This window comes from Arvicanthis niloticus, chromosome 6, assembly GCF_011762505.2.
Source record: "Arvicanthis niloticus isolate mArvNil1 chromosome 6, mArvNil1.pat.X, whole genome shotgun sequence".
Taxonomy (NCBI): Eukaryota; Metazoa; Chordata; class Mammalia; order Rodentia; family Muridae; genus Arvicanthis; species Arvicanthis niloticus.
In genome coordinates, this window is record NC_047663.1 from 106,053,354 (window position 1) to 106,072,900 (window position 19,547).

A 19,547-nucleotide genomic window follows, 5' to 3' on the forward strand; every position below is an offset into this window, starting at 1 on the left:
AAAAGGTCGCTCCCAGGCCGGAGCGACTAGTAAGGACAGGCCGCGGCCTCAGGGCGCAAAGCCAGCCCAGGACTCAGCCTCAGCAGGGCCGTCCCTGCCTCCGATCAGGAGTTTTGAGTTTCACCTCCAGGCGCGCCAGGGTGACGCCCGACCTAGCTCCCCGAGACCGAGCGCAGGACTCCGGCAAGGGAGATGGTCCGCAACTCAAGGCAGACGTAACTGCAACAAGGAACACGTCTCCAAACCGTAGCCAGCCCGCCCCGATCAGGGAGCCTGCAGGACGCTTGCAAGGGAGCGGGTGCGCGCGATTCAGTGACGTAAGGACGCGATAAAATGACGTCACGGTGCAGGGGCGGGTATACTGATGCAAGCCACCCACCAGGAAATACCAGCCCAAGGATGTACGCAGGCGCGGTGATTAGACTAGGGTTCTGAGTTTGCGCAGTCACCGATAAACTGCAGCGCGTGCGCACTGGTGTCTAGGGCGATGGGCGGGGTGCGGACGCCTTCGGTATGGCAGTCCGCGGTCTTTCTCAGTCTTGGGCTTCCTGACACCTCCAGCAAGCGAGGTCTCTTGGGCCAGCTTCGCAGTTATGTACCCACCGCCGCCGCCGCCGCCGGCGCCTCACCGGGACTTCATCTCGGTTACGCTGAGCCTGGGCGAGAGCTACGACAACAGCAAGAGCCGGCGGCGGCGCTCCTGTTGGAGGGTGAGGAGGGGTCTGGGCCGGGGAAGTCTCACCGAGGGAAGTGCCTAGCCGGAGCATTCGTGTCTCCTCCAGCTTCCAGAAGTTTCTGTGCGGTGTCTGGTTCTCGTGGCTTGGGTCTGGGTGTTGTTACTTCCTCTGCCTAATGTCAGGTGCCCTAGGGGTCCTTGGCTGAGGGGCACGGCCACAGCAGGTGTGGTCAGATGTATGGTCCATCGACGCCTGAGCCAAGTCATGAGAATTTTAGGAGTTTTTCTCCAGTGCACGTGCACCTGGACACAGGGTGTACAGCTCTTTTTGCCACGTATGAGCTAGCGTGCTCTGTCACCTCTGGCACTGCCCTGTCAGTATAAACTTTGCTGAGATGGAACTTAGCTGCCCTCAAGTAAGAACATACCTTAAGTAAGAGTCTTTCTGAATTGCTCTTCTAGCTGAGTCTGTGACAAGTGTCATTTTCCGGCTCTTTCTTAGAAATGGAAGCAACTTTCGAGGTTACAGCGGAATGTGATTCTCTTCGTCCTGGGCTTCCTGATTCTCTGTGGATTCCTGTATTCTCTTCAGGCCGCTGACCAGTGGAAAGGTATCAAATGCCAGTGGTGCTAGGGCAGAGGGAATGCAGGCTGAGGTCAGGTACATTATTGCAATCTAGATAAAATAGAACCATAAGGCATGTGGTGACAGATTGACAAGAAATACAGCAGAGGGGGAAATGTGGAGCTCAGTATGACCATCTGGTGTACAGGTGACCCTGTAGGCTGCTCTCTAGGTCTCTGGGGCTAACACTGCTGCCTCTCCTGGTGTCAGAGAACATCAGTCAGTATTGTCAGATCTATTAGCACTAATCATGTCCTTCCATGTGTTACAGTATGTTTGCTGAGGACCAGTGGGTATCCTGAGAGGATGCCTAGGATTCCTTCTGAGCTTCTTTAAGGTTGGAGACCCAACCATTGCTTCAAATTGCTCAAATCGAGCTGTCTGTTTAGGCACTATTAGGCTGGGGGGGGGGGGATCGTTGTATGTTGTGCTTAAGGACACACTCTGCCAAATGCTTGAAAAAGAATTGATTCAGCCTCGCAAAGGCTGTAGTCCCAGCACTTGAAATAGAGGCAGGAGGATCAGGAGTTGAGGCCCGCTTGGGCTACATAAGTCTCTGCTCAAGCTGGGAGGTGGTGGCACTTTTCATCCCAGTACTTGGGAGGGAGAAGCAGGTTAATCTGTGAGTTTGAGGCCAGCCTGGTTTACAAAGTGAGTTCTGGGACAGCCAGGGATCCACAGAGAAACTCTGTCTCCAGAAAACAACAACACTCATACCAGATTTGATTCCTCTGGGTCTTTGTGAGTTCAGTAGCTTCTTGAAACACTACCTGAAACAAATAGCACCTGTTTAGACATCTCTTCTGGACCCTATGGGCCTTAAGGTGAAAGGTTTGCTTCCACAGCTCTGAGTGGCGGACCTGCACAAATAGAGAAGATGAAGCTAGAAGTCCTGCCTGTCTTACCAGCTCCTCAGAAGGAAAGTGCTGAACCAGAAGGGCTTGCAGACATACTTTCTCAGGTATTTCCAGTAAAGGCTATGTGGGGTTGTCACTGGGGTCTGTTTGGAGCATTCTAAGTTGGCAAATAGTACCTCAAAGTGTTCTTTTCCCTGTCACATTCAACCTCACACTGGCTCAGTTGAGGCTGTGTGTATAAAGTTGGGGAAGGAAGAGGCAGGCACTTGCTTCATTCTCTTTGAATGCCACCATAGTTCAGCTCCTGTGTCAGGTGCTGGCTGCCCACTTATGAGAAAAGAGATTTTCTCTTTGGAGGAACCACAGAAGCTGATAGGAAGGGCAGGTGAGAGGCCAGCAATAAATATGATCAGACAGTTGGTTGGCATGTGTCAGAGTACAGATCAGTGCTGAGATGTGGAACCATTCCTGGCTCCATTTAAGAAGTCCCTGTCTCTGTCTAGGTGGGCAGGGCAAGGAGATGGACCTTTGTAAAGTGACCTTCTGGTGGAGCCAGGCTGGGGTGTAGGAACTGAGATCTGTCCAGTTGTGGTTCTGGTGGTGCCTAAGGGGTGTGGACAGTGTGCTGTGGAAGTTCTAAGGAAGGAGAGGAGAGCTGTGACCAGGAGAGGTACTGCACAGTGTAGCAAGATGCTGCCCAAGGAAGTTATGGTGTGGAAAAGAGTGAGGGTTCCCATACAGAGGGCCCTTTGAGAAAAGAGCAAAAGCCAGCTTAGGAACTTAGGAGTTCCATCTGACTGCTGTGCTGTACCTAACAGGCAGCATGGGACCATTATGGGTGGGTGGTATTAGAATCACCTGCCAGAGGAGGCATTTCTGGGCAATCCTGGGTAGAGGTAATGTAGTTTGTCTAGAAGGGGTTGGGACAGGCAGGCCTCATCCTGGGACACCCAATCTGAGAAGCTTAGGGTTGTGGGGGATGGGGCAGATAGAATGGAGCCCAGAGGTAGGTCAGAGGCAATAAAAGAGCCAGCTGCTGAGAGCTGACTTGTGACATTTGGGGCAGTTGTCCACTGCCGTTAAGTTCTACATCTCTAAAGTCTTTGGCTATTTGGTTTTTTGGTTTTTTGGTTTTTTGGTTTTCCACGTAGCCAAGACTTCATGTAGCAGATGTTGCAAGTCTTCCCTTCCCCCTGTGGGTAAAGTCTTGGCCCAGGTGTAGGTTTCATAGCCCTGAGGACGATAGGATATTGTACAAACAGGAAACCTCTGCTGATGGCCACCCGAGAAAAATGTCTTCTTGGTACTGGTTCTGGGTCAAGAATGGGTGCAGGTTGACCTGGGATCCAAGCATGGGATGTCCTGGTGAATTTAGGGGTGCCTTCTTTCTAATCGGAGTATTGTACTTTTCCTTCTTCAAAAAGCTTATTGTTTACTAAGTTACTAGATGCTCACTAGAAAGTACAAGAAAGTAGATGAGCTGGCAAGTCCCTTGGTCAGGCCATAATGGAGAGAGGAGAGAATTTAGAAAAGGACAGTCAGCATGCCATCCCTGTAGAACTGTCCATAGAGCTTTTGGTTGACAGACTTGCTTCTAAGACAGGGTCTGTGCACAGGCTAGTTTCCCCACGGTGATGCTGCTTCCAGTTTCCTTGTGTTCTTTGGCCTCTGGCTCATGAAATATCCTAACAGAAAGAATTCAGAGGTGTTGTGTGATAACATTTCCTGGAGAAGCATAACACACATGTTTACTCAAGCCCAGATAGGAAACCCACAACAGACCAAAGTATGGATATTACCAAAGTCCAACTTGGTGAACCAGTGACTTTTATTGGAGTTACTCACAGGGTGAGAAGTGACTCAAAGATAACTACACCAAAGCCCACCCAGCATGGGTGACCGTTCACAAAACTAGAAACCTGGAGCTGCTGAACAGTCTGCAGGCAGCTCAACAGGTTGGAGAATGATTTCCTTTCCAGTTAGTCTAACCCTTTTCCAGGCAGCTCTGTGTTCTGCTCTTTCAGGCAGCTGGTCTGGTCTCAGTCTTTATAGCTTGGCTTGTCTGAGGGTCTTCATTGCAGCTAAGTTCCTCTAAGAGGGACTTTCAGCTTTTATTGCTTACTCTGAAAGAGAGGGGCCTGTGAATTTGGTCAGTTCCAGGGGTTTCCTGCTCAGGGACCTTCCTGCAGGATGGAATGTTTCAGTCCGTGGAAACTTCCCTCCTCTGGAGTTTCCCTGCCGTAGTGGGGCTGCCAGGTGAGAGAGGAAGCATTGTGAGTTTCTCCAGCAGTTCAGTGTGCTGCCCTCTGTCAGGTGCTCAGCCTCTGGCTTTTCTCTACCAGGAGAAAAGAGCTTTGAGATATCTAGGCTTCAGTTGTCTTGAATGTCACATGTGTTTAAGGAGGAAACTGGAATGCTAGGACAGGTGTCATGGGAAGGCACCATTGCCACCCTACTCAAGATAGTTTTCTAAATACTTGCTGTACTTCAGCAGATTTAATTACATATACACATTTGAACACAATTAAGGGTAGGAGTCATGCGGACCTAGTTAGTTAGTTGGTTAGGTTTTTGAAACAGGGTTTCTCTGTTTAGCCCTGTCTATCGTGAACTCACTCTGTAGACCAAACTCAGAGATTCACCTGTCCCTGCCTCCAGAGTGCTGGGATTAAGTTTATGGCATATGCTTTGTTTTGTTTTGTTTTGTTTTGTTTTTTAAGACAGGGTTCTTCTATGTAGTTCTGGCAGTCCTGGAACTCACTGTACACCAGGCTGGCTTCAAGCTCACAGAGATCTGCCTTCTTTTTCATTCCAAGTGCTGGGATTAAAGGCATGTGCCACCACCATGCTCCGTCATGTGTATTTTTATCCTGAATTTTTGGTATCTTCTGTCATTGTCATGTTCTTACAGTTGGGTCATCCACTGCTTGTATGTTTTATCATAATTTACCAAGTTATTTATTGAGGATATAAATAAAGCTAAGAGTGAATTTCTGTTCCTGTTGCTTTGGAAGCTCAGGAGTCTGGGAAGTACACCAACTTATTGACAGGCCTGCCCTGGGTGTGAGGGTGGCCTGTCCTTTTCAGTCCTGTTGTTTGTGAGAACCCAAGGCTTTCTACACTTTCTCAGATGGAGACTGTATAACCTCTCAGATGGCTGTTGTTCACAGCATCCTTATCTTTGCTATCCTTACTTACCTCTGGGACTGTTCAGTCTCAAAATACCCCTGTGAGGGCTCTCAACTCTTTCTCCAGACCTGTACTAGTGATTTGGTATTTTCCCAAGTTCTTAGGCAGCTTATCTCTCGGACCTTCAGACTGCTAAACAGTGAAACCAGTTCCCCTCAAGGCTTGGTAGAGCACAGTAGTCCACTGCCCTCTTTGGGGATGTATACACACTTGAGGGACAGAACCTTACATATATAGAGAAGCCCAGGCTGTGACAGGTGATATATTTTCACATGCGACTCTGATTTTGGTTTAGAAGCGGCAAAGGCATTTTCGGCGGGGCCCTCCTCACCTGCAGATTAGACCCCCCAACACAGTCTCCAAGGATGGGATGCAGGATGATGCTAAGGAGAGAGAAGCAGCCCTGGGGAAGGCTCAGCAGGAAGAAAACACAGAAAGAACCATCATCAGGTACTGCTAGCAGGAGATGGGTTTGAATGTGCAGTATCTGGTGCCAGCTTGTTTAGTTTGGTTTTGTTTTAATGAAGACTCATTTTGTCTATGTCATATTTCCCATTTGAAACAGACAGTATTCTAAAGATAGCTTTAGTGAGTTTCATTATGCAGTCAGATTTCAGAGCCACATTTGGCCCATGACCTGTTCTCATGGTGTGCTGGTCTGTCTGAGAGCGAGACTGTTTTAAGGAATGTGAGGGTAGAGTTTCAAGAGGGAGTGGAGTGAGAAGGAAAGTAAGATTCAGCCTTTCTCTGTGTGGGCAGCTGCGGGAGTGACCACCGGATGACAGGCACCTCCTTTCTAGCTACTTCTGGCTTGTCAGTGAGCAGAATGAGAGGGCATGGCCTGACCCCCCTGGACCGAGCTGCCACTTTGCAGTATCCATAGACACCTCAGCCTAGATGGCTTTCAGCTTCATTTCCTACTCAGTGCCACACTTGAAAGCATAGGAGTGGCCTAAGCTCTGGGCCTGTGCAGCTGTTCTGAGGATGTGGAACCTGCAGTCTTAGATCCATGAGCACATAAGGAGACAGTGTGGAAGTAGCAGTGTAGAAAAGTCTCAGGGAAAAGCTCTTGATCATGTGTGCAGGAGGAAAAGGTGCTTGCCAAGCCAGTGTCTGAGCCAGCTTGGGGTTGCTTATGAGATGCTCTTAGAATGGAGGGGCAGTAGCTGAGTCCACTTGTCCTCAGGCTTTTGAAGCCGTCCTTTGTGTTCTTGCCTCAGCAGCATGTGGATTGACACAGAAGACTAGCCTGGCCCGTGACATGCAAATCTGTGAAGCAGCCATATTATAGAAAATAAAGAAAAAAGCCAGATGTGGTAGTGCACCCCTTTAATCCTAGCACTTAAGAGGTAGAGGCTGGTGGACATCTGTTTGAGGCTTGCCTTGTCTACATAGGAGGCTCCAAGGCTAGCCAAAGTTACTCAAAAAAAGGGGTGGGGCAGCTGGGGAGATAGATAAGAGGTTAAGTACACTTGTTCTTGCAAAGGACCTAGATTGAGTTCTCAGCACCACATAGCAGCTCACAACAATCCGTAACTACAGTTGCAGGGGATCCGACTTCTTCTCTGACCTTTGAGGGCACCAGGCACATAGGCAGTACAAATACATGCAGGCAAACATTCAATACACATAAAATACAAAGAAAAAAGAAAAAGAAATACACTATAGACCTGAGAGGTGGTGGTGCACACCTTTAATTCCAGCACTTGAGAGACAAAAGTCGGGGATTTCCATAAGTTGGAGGCCAGCCTGGTCTACAGAGCAAGTTCTAGGATAGGCATGGCTACATAGAAACCCTGTCTCAAAAAAATGAAAAGAAAAGAAAGATAAACTATAGCAACACCAAAAAACAAAACCTTTAGGTCCATGCTTAATCATGTGTCATGTGGCAAACCCCTGCCTGTTCCTGGTTTGCCCAGCATCACACAGAACCATCAGTGGACTCCCCAGGTGTCATATTTATGAGTGGAGACAGCACCAGTCTAGGGGGATACCCTGACTCCTGCATCTGCCTACTTCACTTTGCATTTATTCAGGAAGTTACAGTCACTACTGTAGAAGCTCCAGCCTCTGGCTGCTGCATCCCTCTCCAGGTTGCTCCTTAAGATTCCCTACAGACCTCAGGAACTCGTCTCGCTTAGGTCTCTCTGACCTAGATTTTTTCTTAGAGCAGCCCTAGGATTGTCTTCTCCACACCCAGATGGCTGTACCCAGAAAAAGTACCATGTTGTGGATAGTGCGCTTTGTGTCGGGACTGCCTGTTGTACCCAGGAAGAGTGCCATGCTCTGGATAGTGTGGTGTGGTGTGTGTGTCAGGGCTGCCTGTACCCAGGAAGAGTGCTGTGTTCCGGATAGTGTGGGGTGTGTGTGTGTGTGTGTGTGTGTGTGTGTGTGTGTGTGTGTGTGTGTGTGTCAGGGCTGCCTGTACCCCAGGAAGAGTGCTGTGTTCTGGATAGTGTGGTGTGTGTGTCAGGGCTGCCTAGTTGTTTTTCTGTCACTCTATGTGCTCTGCTCCTACCAGATGACTTCCTCTATAGGCAGTCCTTGTCCTAGACACAGTGTGGGGTTTGGAGGGTTGATCTAACTGACTGCTTTCCCCTCTCCCCTCAAGCTGGCGGGGAGCAGTGATTGAGCCTGAACAGGCCACTGAACTTCCTTCCAAAAGAGGTGAAGCCTCCATCAAACCTTTGGTTTTGGCATCCAAGATATGGAAAGAGCCAGGTGAGTCTTCCCACCCCTTGCCTCACCAGAACCTGTGCCCAGAGCCTGCGGGCTGGCACTCTACCTCCAGGTCATGACCTGCTGCCTGACCCCTGTGCAGCTCACCCTTCAGCATCTATGCTCTGTCCACATACCTCTTACAGCACTGTGACTGTCGGGGGCTTTTCACTGAGCAGCCAGAGAGGATGCGCTGCTGTAGAAGGTTGGTTCTGCCATTCTGCCCCTGGGCCAGGCTGTGCCTGAACATGAGAACATACACAAAATTAAAGTCATACATTTTAATAATAAAGATTCAGTAAAAATGTTTTTAATTCTTTTTGGTTTTTTTATGATAGGGCTTTCTTCTTTGTAGCCCTGGCTGTCCTGCAACTTGATCTGTTGTAGACCAGGCTGCCCTCTGTAGAGGCAGATCTTTGTGCCTCTGCCTGTCAAGTGCTGGGATTAAAGGTGTGCATCACCACCAGAATCAGTAAAAATAAAGGTCTTGTTAATGGAAAGAAGAGACACAGTGTCCCATGATGTTTCAGCTTATTTCTAGACCTCACAGGTCTCTGGGCCACATAGCACTGTTTACTGAGATGTGCTGGTCCTGGCCTTGTGTTCTGTGTGTACTAGCCCATTCCTATTCTCAGTGTGCTTGGCCTGCTTCTGTTATTATATAATCTTTGAGGTAGGAGATGTCTACATAGCTTTCATTGTACATTGAACCTTAGAGCCTGCTGGGAAAAGGCATGTGGTGTGGCACCCTACAGATTGCTATGTGCTACCTAGTTTAGGAGAAGAAAGCTCCCAGTTGGGGGTGAGGCACTCTGAAGGAGGCCACATAAGTGCTGCTGTTGTTCCTGTGGGACTCTGGAAGCTCATCTGGCTGAAGAATTGTACACTTAGAGTGTATCTGCCAGTCTGCCCAATCACTGGTTCCTGCTCACTCCTGGGTTCACATTAGACATTGGTGGCCAGGTTCCACATTTGTTATTTGCAGTATAGTGTTGGCCATAGGAACGCTGCCCTCTTCCTCTTGAACAGAGAGGGACCCAAGGTCCTAGTACTATTGAGTGTGGCCTCCAGGTGACATGCCTATTTGTCACTGTATCGCTGAAGGTTCAACCTGTGCTTTGGCCTCCTGCCTTTCCCAAATCACTGTAGCTCGTGTTTCTGGCCAGTGTCCATCTTGCTACAGTGACTGAAGGGTCACAGGGGGACTTTGGAAGCCTTGCCTGCCCCAGAGTGGGGCTGCCCTGCCACTGTGCTTTCTCTTCTCCAGGCCCCCCGAACGAGCGTCAGAAGGGCGTGGTTGAGGCCTTTCTCCATGCTTGGAAGGGCTACCAAAAGTTCGCTTGGGGCCATGATGAACTGAAGCCTGTTTCCAAAACTTTCAGTGAGTGGTTTGGCCTGGGTCTCACCCTGATCGATGCCTTGGATACCATGTGGATTTTGGGTCTGAAGCAAGGTAATGATTCCTTTTTTGATTGGACTGAGTTTCCATGTGTGATACATAAGTCAAAGCAGCATGTGACAGTTCCCTCCATGCAGGCTATCAATGCTGTCCATTGGACTTTGGTTTCTCTTGTTCTGGATACAGGAAAATGTGTGCTTGGTGTGCTTAGGGCCTGTTTCTTATCCAAGCCCTTGCTCAGAGCAGCTGTCGGTCACCTCCTGAAGAGCTGAGTGTGGCCTTGGACCCTCAGCCAGTCTGCTCTGATGCAGATAGAGGGCTAGCCTGGCTCTGGCTTCGTAGCTCTAAGATATCATGCTGAGGTTATTCAGGTTCCATTTGACTTGGTAGTGTGGGTCCTTAATAATTTCTAAATTGATAATTGGTTTTTATTTTAATTTTAATTCTTTTAAAAGACTTATTTCTGATCATGTGTAGGCATGTGTGCCGGCATGTAGGTCTGTGCATGATATGAGCACAGGTGCCTTTGCAAAGCCAGAGACATCAGATCCTCTAAATCTGGAGTGACCCATGGTTATGAGTCTACTTATGGTGCTGACAGCCATCCTATGAGGACAGCTCTAACTGCCGAGCTGCCACTCCTGCCCCAAGGTTAATCTGCTTGATGGCCACTGTGAGCCACTCACGGGATGCTTGGGTCATAGCACCTGGAGGGGACCCTTTCTGTGGAAGGCATTTTGTTTTGGGGTTATTTGTTAAAGTTCTTTCTTTTGTGTGTGTACGTATGTGGGCGCTTGTGTGTATTGTGGCACACATGCAGAGGTCAGAGGCCAACTAGTAGATTCAAGGCACTGACCCCAGGTGGTCAGACTTTTGTGGTAAGTGCCTTTATTCACGGACCATCTCTCCTGCCCTGTTTGTTGTTTAAAGGCAGGTCTTAGATAGCCTAGACTGACCCTGAGCTGCTGTATAGCTGAAGATACTACTTCCATGGCATGCTACACCATGCCTGACTATTTTTTTGGTTTTGGTTCTAAAAAATCAGTGTCTTAGGGGATAGATAGCTCAGTGTTTAAGAGCGCTGGCTGCTTTTCAAAGGACCTAGGTTCTGCTCCCAGCGCCCACAGGGCAGCTAACAACTGTCTATAACTTCAGTTGCAGAGAATCTGATGCACACACACAGTATACAGACATTCATACATGCAAAACATCCATACACGTAAAATAAAAATAAAATGTCAAAAATATATTTTAAAACAGGAGGACTGAAGAAATGGCTTAATACTTAAGAGTAGTGGTTGCTCTTCCAGAGAACCCAGGTTTTGGTTCCCACCACCCATCTCATCTGTAACCCATTTCCAGAGGGATTCTGATTCTTTGTTCTGGTCTCTGGAGGTATTGTATATATGTTGTGTACACACACACACACACACACACTACTCATATACATAAAAATAAACCAATTAAAAAACAGGATCTTAGTATATAGCTTTAGGTGTTGTCCCAAAAGGTCCTCTGTAGTCCTGGCCTTGAACTTTTGGCAGTCCTCCTGCTTCAGCTTCCCAAGTGCTAAGATGACAGGCCTGTGCCACCACACTTTGCTCCACCACAGAGTGACAGATGTGGAGTTTGCTCTTTCCCTCTCAATCTTTTCATTCTACAGAATTTAAGCAAGCCAGGAAATGGGTGTCAGAGAAGTTAAACTTTGAGAAGAATGTCGATGTCAACCTGTTTGAGAGTACTATCCGCATCTTAGGGGGTCTGCTGAGCACCTACCACCTGTCGGGGGACAGCCTCTTCCTGAGCAAAGCTGTGAGTGTTCCTGCTTAGGCTCCCTGTGACCTGGTGTGTGGAATTTGGGTTGTGAGCTGCTGTCACATTATGTTTTGCTGCTGTGATGTGTAGGAAAGTTGTTGATGCTGATGCTGTAGTATAGTTTTGCTGTGTAATGGGCATCAGAAAGCCACCAAGCCATGCTTCTCTACTTGGTTGGGTGCGGATGGGTGAAATGCGGAAAACCACTCTAACTTGGATCTCTGGTGCTTTTATTCTAGGAAGATTTTGGAAACCGGCTAATGCCTGCCTTCACTACGCCCTCCAAGATTCCATTCTCTGATGTAAACATTGGCACTGGATTTGCCCACTCACCCCAGTGGACTTCAGACAGCACGGTGGCCGAAGTGACAAGCATTCAGTTGGAGTTCCGGGAGCTCTCCCGTCTTACCGGAATTAAGAAATTCCAGGTAGGGGCTAGAGGTTAAGAGCACTTGCTGCTCTTGCGAGAGGACACAGACTTGGTATCCAGAAACTACGTGGTGGCTCACAACCCTCTGTTTTGTGCTTCTTTGTTGTTTGCTTGCTGGATTTGAGGCAGAGTTTCACTATATCACCCTGGCGTGACTAACCATCAGTACATAGACCATGGAAATCCATCTGTCTTCCTCCAGAGTACTGGGATGACAGGTGTCACCCGCCACATGTAGCTATCTTACAACCTCCATAACTCCAGTTCCAGGGAGTCTGACACCCTCTTTTGACCTTCATATGCACTATGCACACATGTGATATACATACATGTAGGTAAACACTCATTCACATAATATAAGAATAAAATCTCAGAGGCAAAGAATTCAACAACAACAACAAAAAAAATTTTAGGTAATAAGGTCAGAGTCTAGCTAGCTATGGTTTCCCTGGTTCTAAGTGCTTTTCACGAGTATAATTGCTATGCTGTTTTGCTGTGTGAATTTCATTTTTTTTTTAATTAAACATTTTAAAATTAATGGGGCTATACTTGGTGTGTATATGGAAGTCAGGGGACAACTAAGGTGGACTCTGTTCTGTTTTTCTACCTTTTTATAACTGGGTTCAAGCATCAAGCACAGGTCTCTAGGTTACATGGCCAATGCCTTTACCTGCTGGGCTGCCTGCTTGTTCCTTACTGACTTTCCATATGTCTGTTATATAAAACCATCTATTAATAGCCCTCCTTCCTCATCTTGTGCAGTGCAAACTTGTGCCAGCTAAAAATTCTGCTTCTATTCCCAGCCCCTGACAGCTCCAGGCTTCTGTCTCTGGGAAGGGGTATGTGCAAGGGACTCGTGTGGGTAGAGGCCACACTGCCATCTCCTGATGGTATCTTCCTCTGTACTGCTACAGTTGTTGAGGTTCCTGTCTCTCTCTGCTGTACTCACCCCACACAGGAATGGCTTCACTGTTGTCTTGCTGCTCTGCTACTGATGGACACATTTGGTAGCTTCTAGGTTTTAGCTCTCTGACTGACGTTGCTCTGCATGTCGCATACGGAGAGCAGTTTGAGACGCGCTTTGAGTTCATGAGCTTCTTCACTTGAACTGGCCTTGCTGGGTCACATGGTGATTGTGTGCTTACTCTTTCAGAGGACCAGCATAATGCTTTCCACTGGGACAGCACCCATCAGTATTACTTTCCCATCAGTAATAAACAAGATCCCAGGTTCTCATCCTCAACACCATATTTTTCTTTGATCAGACTTTCTATGAACAGCCAGTGTGGCTGGTATGAGGAGGCATCTCATTGTGATTTGACCTGTATTTCCCTAGTGTTCCCAGTGATGAATGTCTTCATATGCTTGTATTACTGCTCTGGAAAAAGGTCTATTTGAGTTCTTTTGACCATCACCTTTTTGTGTTAGGTGTTAGGAATTAAACTCAGGACCCTGCACACCTTTGCTCCATGCTCCAGCATTGAAGCTGCCCTGCATTGCCTCTTGGCTGGCCCTCTTGGTTTTGGGTGGGGATAGCAAGTCTTCCAACTTTATCCATTCTCTTTTTCCTTTTCTTTCCTTTATTCTCTCATATCCTACATCCACACCACAGTTTCCCTCCCTTCACCCCTCCCAGTTTTCTCCCCATCATACCCCAAACTCCTACTTCCCTCTCTCCTAGATCCCTCCTCAGTTTCTCTTCAGAAAAGAGCAGACTTCCCAGGGATATCAACTAAACATAGCATAACAAGATACAACAAGTCTAGATAGAAATCCTCATATCAGGTCCAGGTGAGGCAACCCATTAGGAGGAACAGGGTCCTAAGAGCACAGGAAAGGGTCAGAAACATCCCCACTCTGTTAGGAGTTCCATAAAACACCAAGCTAAGAACCGTAACATATATGCAGAGTATCTTACACAGACCAATGCAGGCTCCGTGATTGCCACTTGAGTCTCAGCCCCTATGAGCCCTGCTTATTTGATTCTGTGGGCTGTGTTCCCAACCTCTGTGGCTCCTACAATTCCTCCTTCTCCACTATGTTTCCAGAGTTCCAAGAGGAGCTTTGAACCCAACGAAGATCTCTTTCCACCCAATGCTTTGCTGAGGGTCTCTGCATCTGTTCCCATCAGCAGCCAGAGAAGGTCTGTCTGGTGACGATTGGGCTGGACGCTGATCTGGTGACTTGAAATTTCTTGAAAATTGTATGTACATTTTAGGATAGGCTTTTTTGTGTTTCAAGAAGATAGGGATTGCATTGACTTTGTAGATCACTTTGAGGAGCCTGGACACCTCAACAGTTACGTCTTCCAACCTGTGAACACAAGAGCTTTTGTTCACTTAGACAGTTAAGTCTTCTAACCTGTGAACATAAAAGCTGTTATTCACTTAAACAGTTATGTCTTCCAACCTGAAAACACAAGAGCTTTTATTTACTTAGACCAATTTTTTGTTTATTTGTTTTGGTTTGGTTTGGTTTGGTTTGTGTTTTTGAGACAGGGTTTCTCTATTGTAGCCCTGGGTGTCCTAAAACTCTCTATAAACCAGGCTAGCCTTGAACTCAGAGATCCCACTTGCCTTTGCCTCTCAAGGCCGGGATTAAAGGCTTACTCCACCACTGCCCAGCAGTTTACATCAGTTTTAATACCTTTCTTAAGTGGTGTTGTGTTTTGAAACAGAGTCTTGCTGTGTAGTACTAACTGGCCTGGAACTCACTGTATAGACCAAGCTGGTCTTGAACTCAGAGATCTACCTGCCTCTATGTCTGTCCTCTTAGTCCTGGGATTGAGGTTAAAGATGTATATCACCACACCCAGCCCTCTCGTCAGTACTGTATAGATTATTATAGAAGTCTTGCACCTCTGCAATTGATTTCTAAATATTTCATTTTATTCTTTATGAAATATCTGTGATCTTCTCACATACAGCCTCTGTTATGTTGAGATGGTCCCCTTTTTTGGTTTATTTGGTCTTTTTGTGTTGTTAAAGATTGGTAAATCTAAGGCCCATACGTACTTGGTACCACCAAGCCACAGTCAAACCTGAAGTAGTTCCATTTTGTTTCTCATTGGTTGAGTGTGTTGTTGTTGTTGAATATTTTTATCAGGAAGGGGAAGAATCAGTTTCCTTCTAACAGTTCTGGAGTTTTTGTTTGTTTGTTCATTTGTTTGTATGTTTCTCTGAGACAGAGTCTTAGTCTGTGGTCCATGCTGGTCTTGAACTTAATGCAATTCTCCTGAGTCACAGGCCTGAGCTACTGAGCATTGGTTGATCTGATACTGTTTAGTCAATTGAGATATCATTCTGTTGATATCTGGGACAGTTAGTGATTTTCATGTGCTGAACTGTCACTGCGTTTGAGTCATGAGGCATGACAACTTAACATGGTGCTAACTTGCCTTGCTAGCATGTTGTGGAGGGTCTCTGCACCACTTTGGTAAAGAAACTGGTTTAGTTCCCTTCCTGTGGGTGCTTTCCTGTGGCTTTGGTGCTAGGATATTGCTGGCTTCATGGAACAGGTCAGAATGTGTTCCCTACCATTTCCTGAAGTGTGAGAAGAATTGACTGGAGTAAGCCCACTTTCCCCTTGTCTGCCACAGGAGGCCGTGGAGGAAGTGACAAAGCACATCCACTCCCTGTCTGGGAAGAAAGACGGGCTGGTGCCTATGTTCATCAACACGAACAGCGGCCTCTTCACCCACCCGAGTGTGTTCACCTTGGGTGCCAGGGCCGACAGCTACTACGAATACCTGCTGAAACAGTGGATCCAGGGTGGCAAGAAGGAGACACAGTGAGGCCTGACCACTGCCTTGATGCAGGGCCCCCAGTTTCTGTCCCCACCCTCAGCTAGAAGCAGTAGTCACATAGGTGGTTTGGCTCCTCCACAGGAACTCACTTCCCAGATGGCGGGGGCCATTCAGTCAGCACAGCCCGCCTTGTAGCGATTTTCATGTTGACAGGTGCTCAAGGGCCTGAGCTCTGACTCGGGCTGTGTGTGTAGCATTTGCTTCCTGAGCAGGGCCAGGTCTGTAGCGCTCATGCGTGGGTGAAGCTTAGTGAAGCTCCTGGTCCCATAGGTCTGAGGAAGACAGGACCACGACAGCGCTCAAGAGTAAGCTGACTTGTGCTATTCACAGGTTGCTGGAAGACTATGTTAAAGCCATTGAGGGGGTAAAAGCACATCTGCTTCGGCAGTCTCAGCCCAGAAAGCTCACCTTTGTGGGAGAACTTGCTCACGGCCGTTTCAGTGCCAAGATGGTAAGTTGTGTGGGCTGGCAGAACTTTTGGGAATCTGCTGCTTTGTCTGTGCCTTTCAAGATTTTTGCTTTTATCTGGCAGTAACAAAGAAATTTAGTCATCAGCTATGTGCCATGGTCATGGGTTGACCTTTGTTCCCTGGCTTGACCTATTCTCATGACAGCCCCAAGCAGAGACCCCACATACCCTGCAGTAGCAGGCATGGGCTCTCCCAGTTGCAGCTCTTCCTTGTGGTCCTCTCTGTGGTTCCTGAAGTGAACAGAGATCTCTGAAGGTGTTTGTAGGCAGGTTGAGGGGATCCAGAAGGCTGGGCCAGTATGGCCCCGAGTAAGAACCTGCACTGTAGTTTTTCCGCTGACTCTAGAGCACAGAGTGCTTTGCTTGGACCTGGTCTGCCTGTGACCAGTGCCGCTGAGCCTCACTGTCCCGGGGCTTCTTTCCTCCAGTTAGGTTGACTAGTCTTGATACCAGCCAAGCAGCGTGGGCCTAGGCCCAACTGTGAGGAGATGCTTTGATTCCAGGACCACTTGGTGTGCTTCCTGCCAGGCACGCTGGCTTTGGGCGTTCACCATGGCCTGCCAGCTGACCACATGGATCTGGCTCGGGCACTCATGGAGACCTGCTACCAGATGAACCAGCAGATGGAGACAGGTCTGAGCCCTGAGATTGCACATTTCAACATGTACCCTCGGGCAGATCATAAAGATGTGGAGGTCAAGGTGAGTGTATAAAGGGTGGAGGCAGGTCCAACCCTGGGCATGGGCTGGACTTGGGAAGGGGTGATGCCAGCAGGGGTGGATACTCCCTAAGCCTCTTGCTCTGCCCCTAGCCAGCTGACAGGCACAACCTGCTGCGGCCAGAGACCGTGGAAAGCCTATTCTATCTGTATCGTGTCACAAGGGACCGCAAGTACCAGGACTGGGGCTGGGAAATCCTGCAGAGCTTCAATAAGTACACACGGGTGAGCTGTTAGGTGCCTCTCTGTGGTCTTGGCTGGTGACAAACACAGCTAGGTTCCTGCAAAGCTCTATGGGCCTACCCTTGAGCCTGCTGTGGCACAGACTGGGAAGTCAGTTTTCTGAGACCTCCAGTTGGCTGCTCCTTAGTTGAGTATGACCTTGATAGTGTAGTCACCCTGCTGAACTTGGTGGCATTGGCCCTGTTGTTTTTACAAGCTCAGATGCCCAGTGTTTCCGGACTCACTCTCAGAACCCAGGCTTTTCTGAGAAGGGTCTTTTTCTCTTGCCCTGTTGTACCATGGCTTATGAATACACTCGCAGTGAGCCAAACACACACCCCTCCCCAGCTGGGGTCCGTGGCCACCTTGCCCTCTCTTACTGTGAAGTGGCCAGAAAAGGTTATAGAGCTAAGGGTGGCACCTGGCTCTTTGCTCCAGACCTCAACTGCTCCAGCTTCTCGCCTGTGTCTGCCCTGAGTTGTGCATAACAAGCTAGACCTCCTGGGATATGTCCTGTAGCTGTGCCCTTTTGGGGGGTATTTTTTTGGCCACTCAGGTTGTTGGCATTTTACAGGGTCCTCTGTAGAACTGTGGTTGACCTTGGCTGTTACCTAGGGAGTTGCTAGGCTGGAGCCTACCCTGGGGCCATATATCTGGGGTTGAACAAGTAGCCTGAGTGACACCTCTAGCTAGTGGTTCTTCCCAAGGTTTGGTTCAACCTGTGTCATCGAGGCTTTGACTGTAATGCAGGTCCCCTCAGGTGGCTATTCTTCTATCAACAACGTCCAGAATCCCCACAAGCCTGAGCCCAGGGACAAGATGGAGAGCTTCTTTGTGGGCGAGACGCTGAAGTACCTCTACCTGCTGTTTTCTGATGACCTGGAGCTGCTCAGCCTGGACACCTGTGTGTTTAACACAGAAGCCCACCCCCTACCCATCTGGGCTCCTGCCTAGGAGGATAGCACCTGGCCTGGGCACTAATGGAGGCCAAGAAGGTCCTGCTGGGTCTGTGACCTTCACAGGGCCCACATTGTTTTGGGCAGCCGTCAAGTGTGATGCTCCTGCCCAGGTGTAGGTCCCTGCCGGTTCAGCTTTTCATGAAGGTGGTGGGAGGGGCAAGAGTCAGGCCAGCAGGTATGGGTTCTGGGATTCTACCAAGCCTTTGACTTCCTCAAAACCTCATATCATGGCTCCCGATTCCCATGCCTGAATGACCCTGTTGGCTGGCTGCCGGCAGCCCCATGGTAGTCCCAAGACTTCTTATCACTGCCTGGGACCCCCCCAGGACCCCAGTGCCTGTATTGAGTTCAGACTGATAGCCCAAGCCAGTGTGGTGCTGGGCTTGGCCCAATGGCCTATGATAGCCCTGACTCCTGATTGACCCACAGGTCCACTGGGCCAGTGTGACCTTGAGGGTCCTTGTGGCTCTAGTGTTTACGGGTTGGACTCAGGGATCCTCCTGGCTACCCTACTGGGCTGGCAGGGGATAGAACAGTAAATTTGTCTTATTCCCAGGATACCCTGGTATAATGTGATTTCTCAGCTGAGAAGAAAGTGGGCTTGATCCCACTGTAATGGGTCTTGTAGAGAGGGAGGAAGGGGTGGTGTCTGTCTAGACAGACCTTAAGGGGGACAGCAAGTTTTCTAGATAACATCTCAGCAACTACTCCCTAAAGTCAGAGCTCCTGTCCACTTAAGGCAGGCAGAGCTGGGAAGGGCAGGCTTTGGGGCCGTTATACAAATAGGCCAGGATGTTCGGTTGTACAGTCTCAGAATGGTCTGTGACGATCATGTGCTGCTGCTGTTGGCTGATTCGTGGATGGGAGTTTGGGCCTGGGCATCTGAACCCATGGAGCAGGCCGTCTCTGTTGAGTTGTTACTAGACTGTTCCTGGGCCTTGACTAGGACTCTCCTATCTAATTCCATGCAGCACAACATAGGGCAAACTGGACAAAACCTAAAGGACCTCAAGGCTCTGGGCCTGTTTTCCCTGTACACCCCAAGATCTGGAGATTTGACATGCTAACTCCTCATCTGCAGCTCAGAGCATCTCAGTGGCAGCCACCCTGTGCCTCTGAGGTACAGTAGTTGCTCTGGGGATTTCCTGTCAAACACTTGTACCCCAAGCCAGTTCTAACACCAAAGGTGTCTACAAAGAAAGACCTGGCTGGTAATATATCCTTAGGTCTGGAATTCATGGGTAGAAGCTGTGCCCCACTCCCATCAGTTGAAGCCCCTCCCACTGATGTTACCTTCTCCCTGTGCTGTCCTCCTGTGCCAGGAGCCCCATAGGCTTGTAAGTGGACAGGGTCAGACTGTGGTCAGGACCTAAGCAATTGAGAAGTGTATTTTCCATCTCCTGACTTCCTCTCCCAGATGTATTCTGGAAGATATGGTTGGTGTCAAAGGGACAGCAAATGCCACTGTGGATCAGAATAACTGAGTATATGTCCACAAAGCTGGGAGCCACATTAAAGCAGACAACATGGGAACGGTCCTGGGAAGGGAGGCTGGTGCCCAGTAGAGGCAGATTTCCCTCCCTCCTCCTCCTCTGAAGCAGGAAACCTGAGTCTCTGCTTAATTAAATGTCTAACTGGTCTCAGCAGGCTGTGTGCAGTGTGTTA

The 19,547-nt window shown here is 48.7% G+C and overlaps 1 protein-coding gene across 2 annotated transcripts; it reads left to right on the forward strand.

The window, feature by feature from the left end:
* The first annotated feature begins 465 nt into the window (after positions 1–465).
* On the forward strand, positions 466–19,525 carry Man1b1 (mannosidase alpha class 1B member 1). Of its 2 annotated transcripts, none has more exons than XM_076937554.1 (13): positions 466–710; positions 1,179–1,287; positions 2,147–2,262; positions 5,643–5,797; positions 7,959–8,068; positions 9,333–9,518; positions 11,128–11,276; positions 11,519–11,707; positions 15,308–15,498; positions 15,845–15,965; positions 16,487–16,684; positions 16,799–16,926; positions 17,674–17,995. In XM_076937554.1, the coding sequence occupies exons 1-13, from the start codon at positions 594–596 to the stop codon at positions 17,771–17,773; spliced, it is 1,869 nt and encodes a 622-aa protein (XP_076793669.1). In that variant the 5' UTR covers positions 466–593; the 3' UTR covers positions 17,774–17,995. The 2 variants fall into 2 exon arrangements, with proteins under 2 accessions (XP_076793669.1, XP_034361919.1); XM_034506028.2 differs by having other exon boundaries at positions 467–710; positions 16,795–16,926; positions 17,674–19,525.
* Positions 19,526–19,547: the final 22 nt, after the last annotated feature.

Bases quoted from the DNA above. Each gene is read 5' to 3' on its own strand.
- Man1b1 (XM_034506028.2), top strand. From the start codon at position 594: ATGTACCCACCGCCGCCGCCGCCGCCGGCGCCTCACCGGGACTTCATC. The intron at 15,966-16,486 runs GTAAGTTGTGTG...CTTTGATTCCAG, and splicing joins GCCGTTTCAGTGCCAAGATG to GACCACTTGGTGTGCTTCCT. The intron at 16,685-16,794 runs GTGAGTGTATAA...CTCTGCCCCTAG, and splicing joins ATAAAGATGTGGAGGTCAAG to CCAGCTGACAGGCACAACCT.